We start from the raw sequence: 15,531 nt of genomic DNA on the forward strand, positions 1-15,531 counted from the left end.
TAAAAGGAACTATATTCTTTAATTTAATAAGTCAATGATAACTGAAACCTAATTGGATGTATTAGATTTATCGATGAATTTTAAACGCATATGTCGCTAAAAAGCTAATTGAAATAGTTTTTTGGTATCTCAAGTGAATTAAATTGAAATTTTCTATAAATATTTAATGAAGTACTAGCAGTTTATTAACATGAAGAAGTTATCATCGGATTTTGCTTCATAGCTTGCATCAGCAAATAGCTAGATCAGCTGATCTAGTTACGATATTTGTTGATAGCTCAAGGCACTCTGATTAAAGTTCGTATGATATACTTACGATTAAGTTCCCTTCTTAATTTATACTTTATTACCAACTCCAATGAGAAATCTCTAGTATAATCTTACAATAATAATGAAACGAGAATATCTAATTTCAATCCTAACTAACTTACTAACGTGAAGATCTACAGTATATGCGTGCAGTATAAATCAAATACAGTTTCTATATAGTAACGAATCGATATATGACTCACAATGCCAATTGAATAACTAACTTCTAGCAACGTGACGGCAGTATCAGCTCAATATTACGTTAACTTATCAGCTTCAATAGTTAATAATTATTACAAAATTGTATTAAAAAATCGTCATAATTAGGTTAATGGCGCTTTAAGGTAATCTGAAACTGAATATAGGTACCGTACTTTAAGGGCTGAAAGAGAGATATACTACTATAATTGCATGTAAAAATTCCTATGAAAACTTATATCGGCAGTTCTTTCTTAATTTTAATATGTATATAATTTTTATATATGAATGATATTGTACAGTTGTCACAAACTTAACTTGCGAAATGCTATCCTAAACTAATAGATTACTTATTTCTATCTCCACTACACCTGGAGGTCTACTGAGTGGTAGTTCAATACTACTTACGGTCACACAGGGATAAGACTGTACTAAGAGTTTAGTATAATTTTATTAATAGAGTAGCCGAAACGCTATCTATTCACTAACTGAGGAGCTGACCGTTCGCTCCTCCTTTTGTACGCTATACCCTACCACCAAACTTGTGGTGCGCACATAGTAATTTAGCAACATAACATTGACATGGCTCGTATAAGGAAACAGCCCTAAATAAACTATAAAGTTTACTATATAGTTAACTCGTGAAGAAATTTAATTGCGAATAACTAATAAATAGCTAATTAAACGAACGAGGCTCAGTACGCTACTCGCACCTTACTCGTACTTCACGGCGGGTGCTAAAGTGGCGCCAATATTAGTATCTATAAAGATTATACTAATTAATTTCAGAATACGCTTACGTAAATCTTGGTTGTCTGGCAAAACTATACACGATTAATATTCATAATTACTGTTTACCGTATTACCATTAGCTACATAACGGAATCTACTTAATTAACATGTACGGTACTTTGCTCTGCAACAACAGTTTATCGTAGGGTTTACTTAGATATCGATATCTGGATCTAGAAATCTATGGCTTAGATTATTGCATATTACTAACAAAAAACGTACTGTACAGAAAAAAAATTTAAATTGTAGAAAGGCAAGAAAAGATAACCTAGACTAATTATTCGTCAAGAGAGTTTTGTTAGAAGTTACTAAGTTTTTATTGGATTAAATAAAGGTATTCTTATTTGTGTCTTAATTAAAACAGTAGTTCTACAGGGATGTAATATAGTTGAAAATAGTTAACAGTATTATTGCTTTCCTAGCTTATTTGGTAGTTATTAAGAATTAATCTAAGAATGAAGACGATATGAAATGTTGCTGTCAGACATTTTTGTTTATTCTTAATAGCAATGGTCCAATAGCAAGCTTTTATTATTTATAGCTTGACATATCAATTACTGAACAGTCTGTTTATGATCTTGCTTATTGTGTGGAAGACAAGTATAGAATCCTGTTTTGTCTCTGGACCAAATATAATGTCCGTGTATCATCCTCGTACTGATCTTTCGTTTAGCTGAGAAGTTACTTTGGTTATATGGTAAGTTAAACATACCATATTTGTATCTAACTGCTTTAATCTAGCTTTTTGGTGAAATTACCTCGTCCATGATATTTTCCTTTACACAATTTTTCATGACAGTTGGAGTGTTTATGAACGTAACCGTATGCGAAGTCGGTCATTTTGCAAGCTGCCCATTCGTATTTGCAGTTGATATTAATGAACTTTTCGACGTAATTGTAAGAATATTTATGAAAATTCAAAATATTATAACATAAAAATTATTAGTTTGTATATAACCAAAATTGGTTATTGTATGCTGCCTTTGTATCTCTGAATAGTTACCCTGATCTATAATGTAGTTTAAGCTATATAGCAACATGATATAAATTTATATTTTGCTTTAAATTAGTTCTTAGAAAACTAGAATTTCTAAATTTTAAATTAAAAAATCGTAGTTTAATCGTCATAGAACACTCCTAGAACTGAATTATACTCACTTCCTGAAATGGTTGCAGATGTGAGTCTAATCCCGAATTTGGAAGGTTCTGTTAATATTAATTCCAAAAGTTGGCTTATACGTATATGCTTATGTTACAATTTAGCCTTTTTAAACGGGTCTAAAATACTATTATCTCTGATACTCGTGTCCGTAACTGACTTAGGAGACTTATCGTAGTTAAATTAACTCTAAACTACACAGATAAGTTACCAACAGCTAATAGATTTAAGGACTTTACTTTATTGAGATAAGTCTAAGTCAAAAAATCTACTAAAAAGTACGATAGGAAACTCTTGGCAATAATTATCGAGTAGATCTAGAAATGATTAAATGGAACTGAACAGCTAATTTAGTGCTCGGTTTTATATAGTTTCGCAAAATCTTATATATTACCCCACAAAATGAATTTTAAAATGAATTACTCTTATACGTTAACTGGTTAAGCACTAATCACTTGAAAAGAGACCTATTTTTCTAGGGGTAGTGGCTTAAGACCGAGCTCGCATACGATTACAATTAAGAGTGGTACTGCGATTGCTTTTAAAGTTGTTAAAGCTATAAATTATAGTCTATCCACTTGAATGTACTTTTGGTAATGTTAAATGCTCCTTAGTGAGGACAATATTAGGCTTCTTTACATATCAGGATACAGTGCATAATATCATTTTATCTAAGAGGAGTCCTGCAGGAACTTGTATCGGCAGAAGAGCATATTTCATCTATTACGTTGAAATGTTTGTGAGATATTTGCTTTCTTATTGGAATTTGTAGTTTGGTGATCTTCTAATCACGTTTTATTAAAATAATTTGAAATTAAAGCTTAGAATTACTGCTTATAAGAGCTGGGTATACATTCTACGAGAGTTGCAACATTTGAAATGATCAGTTAGTTTTGTCATTAAATTTAAGGAATCTACATAGGTTTTGTATATTTCCATATTTGTAATTTAGTCATGCTGCTCGTGAAATAGTCGCTGATAGAATTGTTACACGCAGATTTCTAATTTAAGCATTAAAGGTGAGAAACTATTGCGTGCTAGAATAATTTATCATTATCAGATTTCTTATACTCCAAATCATTCATCTAATTAAATAGTATAACATGAGAATACATCTTACACGTTTATACGTCAACGCTAAGTATAACTCAAACTCGAGAATTACTATTACCGGTACTTCATATTGAGTAAATCTATGATTTGTTGCTATGACTTTGGTAATACGCATTTCAGTATAAGAAAGAATACCTTACTAGCACCGACTCAGCAATTTCCAGACATTTCCAGACCCCAACCGTGATTACATAAATGGAGGTGTGCTATTTATAAAATTATTTCCCAAAGCGACAATCTGAATTTAGGCAAATAACTGCATCTCAGTTTGTTAACCTAATTGATCGTGAACATAATCTTTTAGTTTCCTTGATTTGTGGTATTGTAAACGAATGATTATTAAAAGTATTCTTGTCTCTAGTTTAAGACATTATTTGTTGTACTTTTACGCAAGGATAATGAAATTTAATGAAACAGGAATGAAGAATGAAGATTTACTTTATTTCATGAATATTTGAATGACGGTATACATAATTGATTTCAGAATGTACTGAAAATATAATAAAATCCTATGACAGTCAAGGACTTAACTTAAATAAATCTGCGTTATACCCGTAAATAATTTAAATTAGTTAATCACTCTTACTGAAAAGACGTTTAAAACCTAATTTGTAATTGCCATTATTTTTAATGAAAATGTTTCGAAGATGAAGTAGTCTTGATGAAGCAGACTTCATCGTGATATTTGATCATACGACAATACGCGTATTTGACAAGATCACTATTCGGTCTAATAGCCATTTTGTAAGCTTTGCTCCATTTAGCAGATATCAATACCTTAGTTGAGGATAATGAGCATACAACAGGTTCTAGTTCTACAATTTCGTCCATTTTATGAGTATCTTATACATTTAGCTATTGATATTTGATTATAAATTAGCAATAAAATCGCAAGTAATGCTAATGGAAACAAAAATTAAGTTCATAGTATAAAGATGCATATGTTGGTACTTCAATTATCTACGGGTTAAAAACATAACGTAGGAATTTAACTTGCTGTATAAGGTGATCTACTAAACACAAACACTAACAGACTATATGTACTGTTGCTAGTCTCTAACTAGGACTTTTGCTTATGTTCTTGTTTATCGTCTTCCAATTTTGCAGCACTTTTCCTTTTCAAGTAGCAAAATATAGAAAGTAGGCAAACAATAACTACAAATGCAACTCCTCCCGTGATTAATCCTGTTATCGTGCGAACTATTAAAATAAATAGATAGGATTAGGTCGTAAGGCAACATAAGGTTTAGAAATAGTACTATGAATATGATATATAATAAGGCTTTAATTTCAAGATCCAATAGTTATTAAAGACATCAAGTTTAAATTTTAATTGGATAACTGGCCTGTACTTACAGTCAAAGCTAGGCGGTATTGGACAAATACCTTCTTTCCCTGGGATACATCTAAGGTAAAAATTAATGATTATTATCCTTCGTTAATGCTTTTGTTTATAGTTAATGGCAATTTAAATTTTTAACCAAAAAATTTATGCTACGCAATCTTGAAAGATAAAGAAATATACGATATTTATTGTGATTGGTTAACTAGTTTAACTAAACGTCTAGAAAATATACTATTTGGAATTATTTAGGGCTAGTAAAACATATATCGTTTGGCTGGCAACGATAGCATTAGACAACAGCCAAGATAACTGCTGTCTTGAACTATGCACTGTAAAAGAGTAGGTTATAGTGAGGCCCCGATATTAATAAAGAAGATGGCAACGCTAGACCTGTGTAGACTAGTGTTACTAAGGATCATCTTATAGTGTTAAGATTATCGCGTACTGTTAGTGGATAATAAAAGAGATATTAACTGTAACCTTAAGTAAGACTACAGCGCGCCTAGGTAAGCGACAACAGCATGTCTTCGTAACTCATATATGATTGAGTCAGAGTGAGGAATGGCAATCATACCTTGTTACGAGTCTTAAACTTGCAGGAGCCAAACTAAATATTGAGTAGAATAAGTAAAACTATAGGTTGAAATAACTTGGATTTAACTTGAATTGACTAAGCTGGATGATTTGACAAACATGTTTGTCAACATGCCTGCAGAAAATATATAAAAGGATGACTCCCTTTAAGAGGAGTTCAATCGATAGCCTCTGAGCTAGTTGTTTGTAGATACGTGATTTGAAGTTTTACGAACGTAATATCCACAGTAATTTTATGCTTTGAACTATTTATAACCAATACACTGTGATAATAACTACTGGGTGGCTAGTTAAAGTATGGCTAAAGGTAGCACATTTATTACAGTTGCCTTTGTGTTTATAAAGTGGATAAACTGCGTCTAAAATTATAAAGTTTGATAGAGTGATCATACCGGCCATTAATCTTTAATTTGGCTATTTAATTAGTTAACGAAAGGTAATGTACTTGGATAGTTTATCAAAAATTAGCAGATATTTTAAATAAATTAACTAAGAGCATTTATAAATACTTTGTCCTTAATTAGATAGGGATGCAAATATTGCCACTAATAAAATTGTAGCTATGGCATAGCTCGTAGGATTTTACAGATAAAAATCTTGTAAAAACTTTATATGGTATGACAAATCAAGGATACACTTTATCTTTAATCAGCAATAGCAAAATTGTACTGAAATTTCAGAAATAAATTTTAAATGTTTAAAGATCCTTAACATCAGGTATTTAATAGTTCCAGTTTCAACATACCTGCATATAGCCCGATCGTCATTAGTGACAACACAAACCGTTGTATTTGAGCAATTTGCATTACATTCTATCAAATAGAAAAAATTGAATAAAGCAAATATCCTATCATTAACATTTTATTACAAAATTGGAACTTTTTGCTTACCGCTATATTTTTAAACATTCATTCAACTAAAAACTGAAATGACTATTATAGATGAAATAAGCTATTTGATATATTCTCGCAGCCACCTTAAGACAAAAGTACTAAACTTACCAGTACAATTCTTATGATATGATATGCCGGTAGTTTCCTGATCACATCTACATCTAAAGTCACCATCAGTATTGATACAGATTTGGTGCTGTAGAGTGCACACTGATTGGGAGCTATTGCATTCGTTAATGTCTAAATAATTGTAAAGTGAAAAATTTTACATGTTGAACTAATGTAATGAAAATGATATATAATTATTGGTATCGCAATGTTCAATTAAATTTTTAAATAGTCAACTTATTTTAAGTCTCTCATAATTAATTGTCGAGAATCTGTATCAGCTTATTAAATGAAATACAAACATTAATTATTTGTTACCAGTGGTAATAATTCATTTGTTAAATTATCATAACCTTAAAATTGTTAAAAATTAAGTTAAAGAAAAATTAATCAAGTATAATAACTGCATCATAATAAAAGGAAACTGCTCTTGGAGCCATACTAAACTTACCTATAATTCTGTTTGTTTAGTGTAATTAAGAATGATTTTGAAGAATTGATTCTTGTTGCAGTTTGCTACGCACACTCTACTCAATAACTACCGTACACTAATTTTTAATGGTAAGGTTACATTCGATACTTATATGGCTCTTTAAATTAATTGCTTCAAAGTAATTTAATACTAGTATTACGTAAGATTGAACAAGGTACATTCGAGTAAATGTCCAATTTTTCGGTTACTTCTTTGTTGAGTTCAACTTTACATTACCTTTCCAATATCAGTTTTAGGATAGTAAATTACAAATTTCATATACTAAAGAAATCCTACATAGTAGCAGTAGTTATTTAGCAATTTGAATTTTATTTCAGTTTATGTTAGCTATTTCACTTTTAGTTGTAAAAATTGATTCAAAAGCAATAGCTTGAATTTTGAATGTAACAATGTTAGCCTCCACTAAGGCATAAATATTTTGCGATAGAATCTAGTATTTTGATAATCATGTAGGAGTACTGTATTCTGAAGAGTAATTTAATAAATATCTTAAATGACTGTTACAGTGTTATATACTGTATTAGAGTAGAAATATCTATGTTAGGATAATCCTGTTAGCCTATCCTTATTTAGTTAACTTCTAATTTGGATATACTGAGTTTTAATATAGCACTGACTTTTTATGACAGTGAAACATATACACATACTGAATTAATAGTTATAATAGGGAATGTAAATCATCTACTTACAGTTCGAATTATTGTGATTGTAATTTACTTATGGTAGACTGTAAATTATCATGGAAATGTTCCATAATAGGACATATCGTAATCTGACTGTTCTGTATTAGTCATTACATGTCTATTTTCGTAAATACTGTTGTCTGTATTAAGGGAGCAGTAGCTATAATTAATATCTAATTCAGTGAATTATTCCAAAGTTAATCGTACTAACTATGACTCATGAGCTATTAAGGAATAGTATATAAATGCAGTATATCGTGAAATAAAGAGAATTCTCCAACTTAGTGTTTAACATAAAATACGAGGCGTTTAAGTCTTTGTGTAGTCTGCTATTAGAGTAAAAGTGTTTGTGATAGTGCAGATATCGTTCCTTGATAAGTGATTCAAGGAATTGACTTATTGATCGTACATTACGTTATCTTGTTGCAAAGCTGTTTTGTGACAATGACTCAGCTTAAAATTACTACTAAGCCAATAATTATTTATAATTATATATTAAAGCTCAAATATTAGAAATATCTTCGTGGATGATAACCAAGTTATTAATCTAAGATTCTAAAACTGGTGGAAAGTGGTTATCGTGTCATGAAAAATTTAAAATTATTCTAGTGAAGATTCGTAAATTTCTTCCAATTTTATAAAATATATTAATTTATATTGCAAAAACTATAAATGACGACCACAATAATTTAATGTCCATACAAGATGTTTGTTAAATATCTAATAAGTTAAATTAAATTATCGAACACTTTTTCATAATGAAGAAAAATAGCTTTAGTTTGAGGAATCTAAAACAAACCTTCACATTTTATTCCATCACCGTAGTAGCCATTTGCACATCGACATTGATAATATATTGTGTCATTCAAGATAGAACGTACACAGGTAGCACGGAGATCACAGTCTAATCCTTCCTGATTGCATAGATTTTCATTTACGATCGTTGTACCTGGTATAAAATTTAATTAAGAGAATAAAGGATACTTCATTTTTAGCTAAACAAGCATATATTACGAATATAATATTTCTTAGAATAAGATTTCTTCTTGAATAATTAAGCTTAGCTATTTATATCATCGCCATTAACGTTATTTTGCGATAGTAATTTTTAATCTTAAAGATCTATAGAATTTATAATGGTCTTGATTTTATTACTCTATTCAATAAATTTTGGTAGATTAGGCAGATAGCTTTAGATTTCTGATTACAAGCCAGGAATAGCCCTAACCTGGAACAAGGATTGGGAGAGTGTTTTCTATCCTTTACTACTGTTATTTGGAATACCAGACAATTGGTATTCCAAGGTAGATAAGATTTAACACAGGAAGACCTACAAGACTTACTAGAAAATCGTAATCTAATTTATTGTTAGCGGACCAGCCGTTTATATAGGTTTCGAACCTAACACTGGCTTAGCTACACAAGTCACCTCGTCTATTAGAAAGTAACCTAATTAATACCCTAAAGAGATTCTATCTGTAAAGATTAGATACAGTCTAATCTTATTAAATTTACTGTAATAGTATTAAAAAAACAATGCTTATTAATAGTTTAACAGATACATATAAAGCTATCCTGCTAAGATATTTCCTCTAAACTTAGGAATTGTATTTTGTACCTTAACAACCTTGGAGTTGATAAATATAATCTAGTTTAGCTGGTTGGCAATTACTATTTTAGTCTATGTAATCCTAAATTAAGAATATCAGCTACTAACTACTAAAATTACAATAAAGGAAACCGTAAAAAATTTCTGAGATATAAACATATATCGAACGTAACATATAAAAAAAATATACTTCGCAAAGATTACTTTCGTGATATTTGTGTACAGCCATATATTTTATGATGGCATTTTGTGTATATGTAGAATAATATTTCGAGATTAAATACAACTTTAACACTAATTTATTACAGTCAAATCCGTTAAAGATCTGCGTAATACAAATTAGCCTAAATGAAAATAGATAAAATCCACCAATTGTATTTTTACTTGATGATGACAAACTGCTACGTAAGTAAATTAAATTACTCGATACTATTACTGAATTATAGATTAATTGAGTATAAGAAATTAGATTAAATTGATTTTCATCAATTTTCACTGTGGTAATTTTGTAATTTTAACAGATGAATACTATTGTATAACTTACTCGTTATTCCTTGACACATTCCGAAAATATTTACAGGTCAGATTAGCTTAATTAAATGGATGTAATCCTAAACCTGCGATCAATAAGGAGCACAATCGTTTCTTTGACTATCTTGTAGAGTAAACTAAACGAAATTTTTAATTGCTGAGATGTTTTTCAAGGTTTCATATTATTTAAGATAACTTGACATACAGTATTTAAGTGACTACCAGACATTGACAAAAGGATGGCAGGTCTAGGAAACGAAGGCAAGATCAGCCATAACAGTTTTTATGTTTCCGTTTACAGTAAAAACTATGATATAATGCTTCATGGTATTTCAAATTTAACTTAATTTATGATTAATTTAATATTATTAACCACATTTTGGTAGATCATTCATGATATGGTTTACAAACCCATATTTATTACAAATATAATATTATGTCTATATGTAAACCTATAGATAGCTATTGAATAATTTTAAACTTCTACTTACGCCGTTCTTGAGGATAGGAGTGAAGGACATGCTAATATATAAGAAATGGGAAAAATTAGACGTGGTAACGTTATTAACATATAGTGTAATAGCCACGAAATTTATTACCAAGTATTAGATTTAATTCTATTGGCACTAACTGACTTAGAGTGAAGATTATCGGTTAATTAATTAATTTAAATATATCGCGGGAGTATAAATACGGAAACAATGCATTTCATTAGCTATAGAGTAGAAGATAGTTCAGTGCGCATAGATGGGACAAACGGTTGAAGAAAAATAGTTATAAATGATAGTGAAGTTCAACCTCAGAATTTAAATTAGAATGACTGTTTCTCTATGATCAATTAAACGCTAATTGCGGAATGGTGAATCTTAATTTATTTCATATTACTATAACCAAAATCTTTCTATAATAAGGTATCCAATGTCTTTTACTTAACGAATATTAGCAGCATAAGTAAGTCGTTTAGACTTTTACTCAATTATGCGATTATTTTTTAGACTACGATAAGAAAATTTTTCAGTGAAACTGGAAAAAAACTGTCGTACGCTGCCGAAGCTTATCATTAAATAGTAGCAATCAGTTGCTTGATGATTAAAATAGTACAATAATTTGAAATTACCTGCTGAAATAGAAATAGTAAATAGAATGCCACGGCTACCTTTGCGAAGATAGGAAACTTGCAATGATGTACCATGATATTAAAATACTTGATAAACGGGGCTATGGATTAACAATTTCAAGCGAGATAAACCCTTTATAGTAAAATACTCTTTCGATCAATTTACCAATCACACGATAAAATATACCCTTATTATCTTTTGTTCCGTCGATTAGTGAAAACTATTCTGTAGGGCACCAGCTGACATTTATAATTCGATTGTGATACTGCACTTAAATGTCAGTTCTTCATATACTAGGCAGTTTCTTTTGATGAGCTGCACATTACAATATTCAGTTCATCTGTCAATAATTTACCAGAATAAGACATCATTTGGCCGCAGATTAGCATAATAGGGGTCATTAAGCGAGGGAAGCAAGTCATTTCATGGTCTTTAGATATAATTTTTATTAGGAAATGATAAACCATCGTTCTCATCACATCATACAAATGCAGGTATTATAATAACCGTAGGTAAAGAGTAAGCGACATGTATTTTCGCCGTTATTTTATGGAGATTTTTACTAGCATAATGGAGAACTATAATTTAGAGTACTGTAAGACACTGTATCTCTATTAGAATTACTTTTAAAGCAGTAGAATTTTTATGGTAGATAGTTTAAAAAAGGCACTCAAAATTTCTTTACTAGACCGTAATTCCGGCTACGCTGAAATATAAGGAAACGCTATAAAATGCGCTTTAGACAGATCGTATCTTTGTATGTTTTCATGGTCTAATATAAGCTGAGAATTCATAGTTTATTTAATTTAAATTAGGTCGAAATATCGCAGTTTTTATTAAAAATAGTTCATATTTTTGCTTTTAACTAAGCTAGCCACTATGCTTTATAGTATGGTTTTCAAATCCGTAATTTTGCATATAAGTTTCAAGGCTATATCAAGAGTGGTATAGTTATCAATTGAGGCAAGCTATCATTGAACGATCGCCTGCATCCTTATTTTAAATGCTATATCAAGTGAATCTCTTTCCAATAAAATTCAAACTCATTCCTATTCTGACAAAAAACAGATAAAAATAATCTCCTGATAACCCTACTAAAGATCAAGCGCTGAATTGAGCATAATTGTTTGTATCTACGATATAAGCAATAAAAAGACGTTAAGTAAGGGTAGATAAGTTCCAAGACAAATATTGACAAACAAGGTAACATGTTAAAAATATATTAATATAATACAATAGCTGAAATCTTATATAATAATAAAAAATGTCATTTGACAAATACTGTATCCGAACTTTAATCTGTATTATTTTTCCACGTGATGTGGTCAAGTGCTATTGCACACTAGCGCTTTACATTTATTCTCGGTGAGATTTTACTACCATTATATCCAATTTTATGCTAATAGTCGCAATTAAAGCCTTTATTACATTAGCTTATAGCTGAATGGCTTGAAGTTGATTAAGATCTTGCCCAGCAATGTAATTGTTGCTATCAATGATCTTTTCGTTTAAACTTATGCTACCTTGGTAGATCGCCATTAGAGCATGTCACAGTACGTAATTCCCAAAATGAATTGATTCTTTCGGAACCTTAATATAGCAAACTTAATTCCCGTTGTTATTTACTGAGAACAGTCAGCTAAGCCTTGAGATGAGCTAATCAGAACTTAAAAACTAATCTGATTGTGATATATACCAATCACGAAATTCCAAATTTTAGAACAATAAGGGCTTTATTCAATCTTATACAAAGATTAACTACACAGCTCTACTCTAGCCGAATACTACTTCTAAAGACTTCTAGAAAGAACTAACAGAATAATCTAAAGTTGCATGCTTTTATACTTTCCGTAGCATTCGCAGCTACAATCCGCATGGCAACCTTTTACCTTATTTTACACATAGTTAAATTATTCTTAGTAAGACTATTCTACTGCGGACCATCATTAATCCAATATGGATACGACTACAGTGCTTACGTAGACATTATTCACACCAACCAAGGTACAATGAATTAATCATATCCTAATATATGATTTACAGTTCTATTTTTACCTACAGCCATATTAGTAACTCAACAGCTTACTGCATATAGTCATCTGTACTCTAGTATAGAGTCTCTACCACTACAGTCTATAGTTACAGCTACCAAATATCTCTTAGGATAAATATCTACCGTACATTATACTACACATGGCTAACAGTCTACAATCACAATACTAAGTTACATTACACTGATATAATACCAATAAGAAATATATAAAAATTTGTGATCTGATGGTCTTTTTTTATTGCTTTTTATTTCTGTTATGTATTAATTATAATTATAATAATTTTTTATATTCTATTATTTTGCGTTCGTTCAGCGTTACCCTATCTTTTGCCTTTGTTTCATGGAATGAATACCTATCACAATATTATTTAGTATTCATTATAAATATCTTAAAATATAATCTAATTGATTATTAATGAGGTAATTAAGTGATGGAGGCCGTGATAAAGAAGCATAAAGAGTACTTCAAAAGCTTCAAATCTCTACTATGTACCTAGTTTTCAGCTTTAAGAACCGTTATTGACCAACAGTCTTAAAAGCAAACAAATCAGTGTAATTATGCAATAGTTACTTTATCCAGCAAAATCGATATTTCCGAGTGCAGAAAATTTTAATTATGTTTCATAAACTGATTTATTGCTAGAAGTCTGACGTAAGATATTTATTTAACAAAAAGCTTACTACAAAGCAAGACTGTTCATTAGCTTCCGCTTACTGTGAAGACTTATTTCCTGCATCTTTACCAGTCGCAATAATATTTTGAAAAAATATTCGTAAATAATATTGATTCCTCTTAGATACTCTTGATAGTAGGCACAATAATCACGATGAAAATTAGCTATTAAGGTATTTGTTAATGATTTGCGAGCCTCGATAAGTTAGCCATATTAAGAATGAAGAACTTAATAGCTAAATGAGACTCTTTTCATAGTTACTGTACTCGTTTATTACACAGCCGTGCATCTTGTTATTTATAGACCAGTCTGGGCATCGAAATCAATATCTTGCTCGAGAAATACCAAATTTTAGAGGTTATACTTGATTATGTAGTTATCACTATATATTACTTTGCTATAGCAAGTTTAACTCAAGTCAAAAAAGGAGGAATATACAGTAGGCAACTGCTACAGGATCATATCGACTATTTATGCCTGCTCTATTTTATCACTTTATCTCCTTAAAAGTATCGAAAGCACGAGTTTTTACAGGATGAGTTAACCATAATGTCACTGTTATGATCTCAGTTAGTTACAGTAGCGCAGTATGTGGCCAATAGAATAAAACGGCGCACATATACTGCTTCTAGTATGAGATGAGGATTCTTCAGTCAAGATAGTATCTGATAGCCAAATATTCGTGTATCACATTAGAGAATTACTCAGTTTTGTTAGCTAAAATTTGGGGATACGTAAGTAAACCTACAGTAATAGTGGGAGACTATTGCATACTCGTTACAGCCTTGAATGCTGTATCCATCTTGTAAGCTGTCGTAATCTGTATGCTGTAATAATTTAACAGCTTCATAAAATCAAATCTTGCGTTTTAAACTATTTAATCTCAATATTTCATGAGATATATCATCAATGACTTGGTTCATATATGAACCAATATCCTTAATCGAAGTATTTATAATACTTTAAGTTGTTTTATCGTTTTATTTTCCATATGTTATCAGAGTCTTTCAATAAGACGAAATAACATTGAGGCTGTAGCTACAGATATAGCCTGATGGAAATGTGGAGTTACAACAAGTTTTTACATCTTTGTGATTAATTACCAGTAAATATGCTTTATTCGTAGGTGACAATAATGTAAATCGAATAAAATCTAGATGATCTAATCTAATAATTGAAATTTGCGTATTATTTTGCAATTTAAAAATTTTATGATCAATAACTTGATATAAGTACTGAATCTTTATAATAATATATATGTCACTATATATATATAATAGAATTAGTAGCAACACACTCTTCATAATTCTCACTAATGTAAGAGAAAGATGCTGCATCTATATGAAACATAACAAATAGGAATTTCAGAACGAAGTATCTTAATTATAATACCTAATTACAAATTGAACTTGCTCTGGGCTCTATAGTGGCGCCTGGATATAAGATATCCATGATATAAATTATGATTATTCATCTAGATAATTACTGTCATACGTGGTTATGATAAAAAAACAATTAGATTTTGTTACTTAATCTTGTTGATGACTTTCTATCCGTATCTTTACTACTACTAGGATTGGATTTTAAAGTTGCAGTTGAAGCCTCATCATATCCCTGTCGATTCCTAGCGAAATAAAATATTATTCTGCATCATAGAATGTAGTGAAAGCTTAATAAATCAATAATAATCGATAAATTTTTAAAATCAATTTTTGATAATGTTATTCAGATTATAAATTTTACATAAAGCACCGATAGGTATTCTAAGCTTTTGAAGTTATTCAGGCTACTGATTATCTATCAAGCTGTCATATTAAGAAATAATCTCAAGATGTGACAGCTAATCTCTTTCAACTTGT

At 30.1% G+C, this 15,531-nt stretch overlaps 2 protein-coding genes across 2 annotated transcripts in view; both read right to left on the bottom strand.

Moving 5' to 3' along the window:
- Nucleotides 1-4,631: 4,631 nt before the first annotated feature.
- Nucleotides 4,632-9,859, bottom strand: TRIADDRAFT_62391 (uncharacterized protein; the record flags this gene model as incomplete). Its single annotated transcript, XM_002118319.1, has 7 exons — nucleotides 4,632-4,771; nucleotides 4,928-4,977; nucleotides 5,491-5,523; nucleotides 6,256-6,322; nucleotides 6,512-6,643; nucleotides 8,487-8,636; nucleotides 9,841-9,859. The coding sequence occupies 7 exons, from the start codon at nucleotides 9,857-9,859 to the stop codon at nucleotides 4,632-4,634; spliced, it is 591 nt and encodes a 196-aa protein (XP_002118355.1).
- Nucleotides 9,860-15,187: 5,328 nt separating this feature from the next.
- The window catches only part of TRIADDRAFT_62392 (uncharacterized protein), a gene marked incomplete at both ends in the record, with an annotated part of 7,294 nt that continues 6,950 nt past the window's right edge, over nucleotides 15,188-15,531 (bottom strand). The window contains one exon of the mRNA XM_002118320.1: nucleotides 15,188-15,296. Within this exon, the coding sequence (XP_002118356.1) occupies nucleotides 15,188-15,296 (109 nt within the window). The remainder of the gene's footprint in view (nucleotides 15,297-15,531) is intronic.

The sequence above is a fragment of the Trichoplax adhaerens genome, genomic scaffold (assembly GCF_000150275.1).
Source record: "Trichoplax adhaerens TRIADscaffold_44 genomic scaffold, whole genome shotgun sequence".
In the NCBI taxonomy this organism is placed as follows: domain Eukaryota; kingdom Metazoa; phylum Placozoa; class Uniplacotomia; order Trichoplacea; family Trichoplacidae; genus Trichoplax; species Trichoplax adhaerens.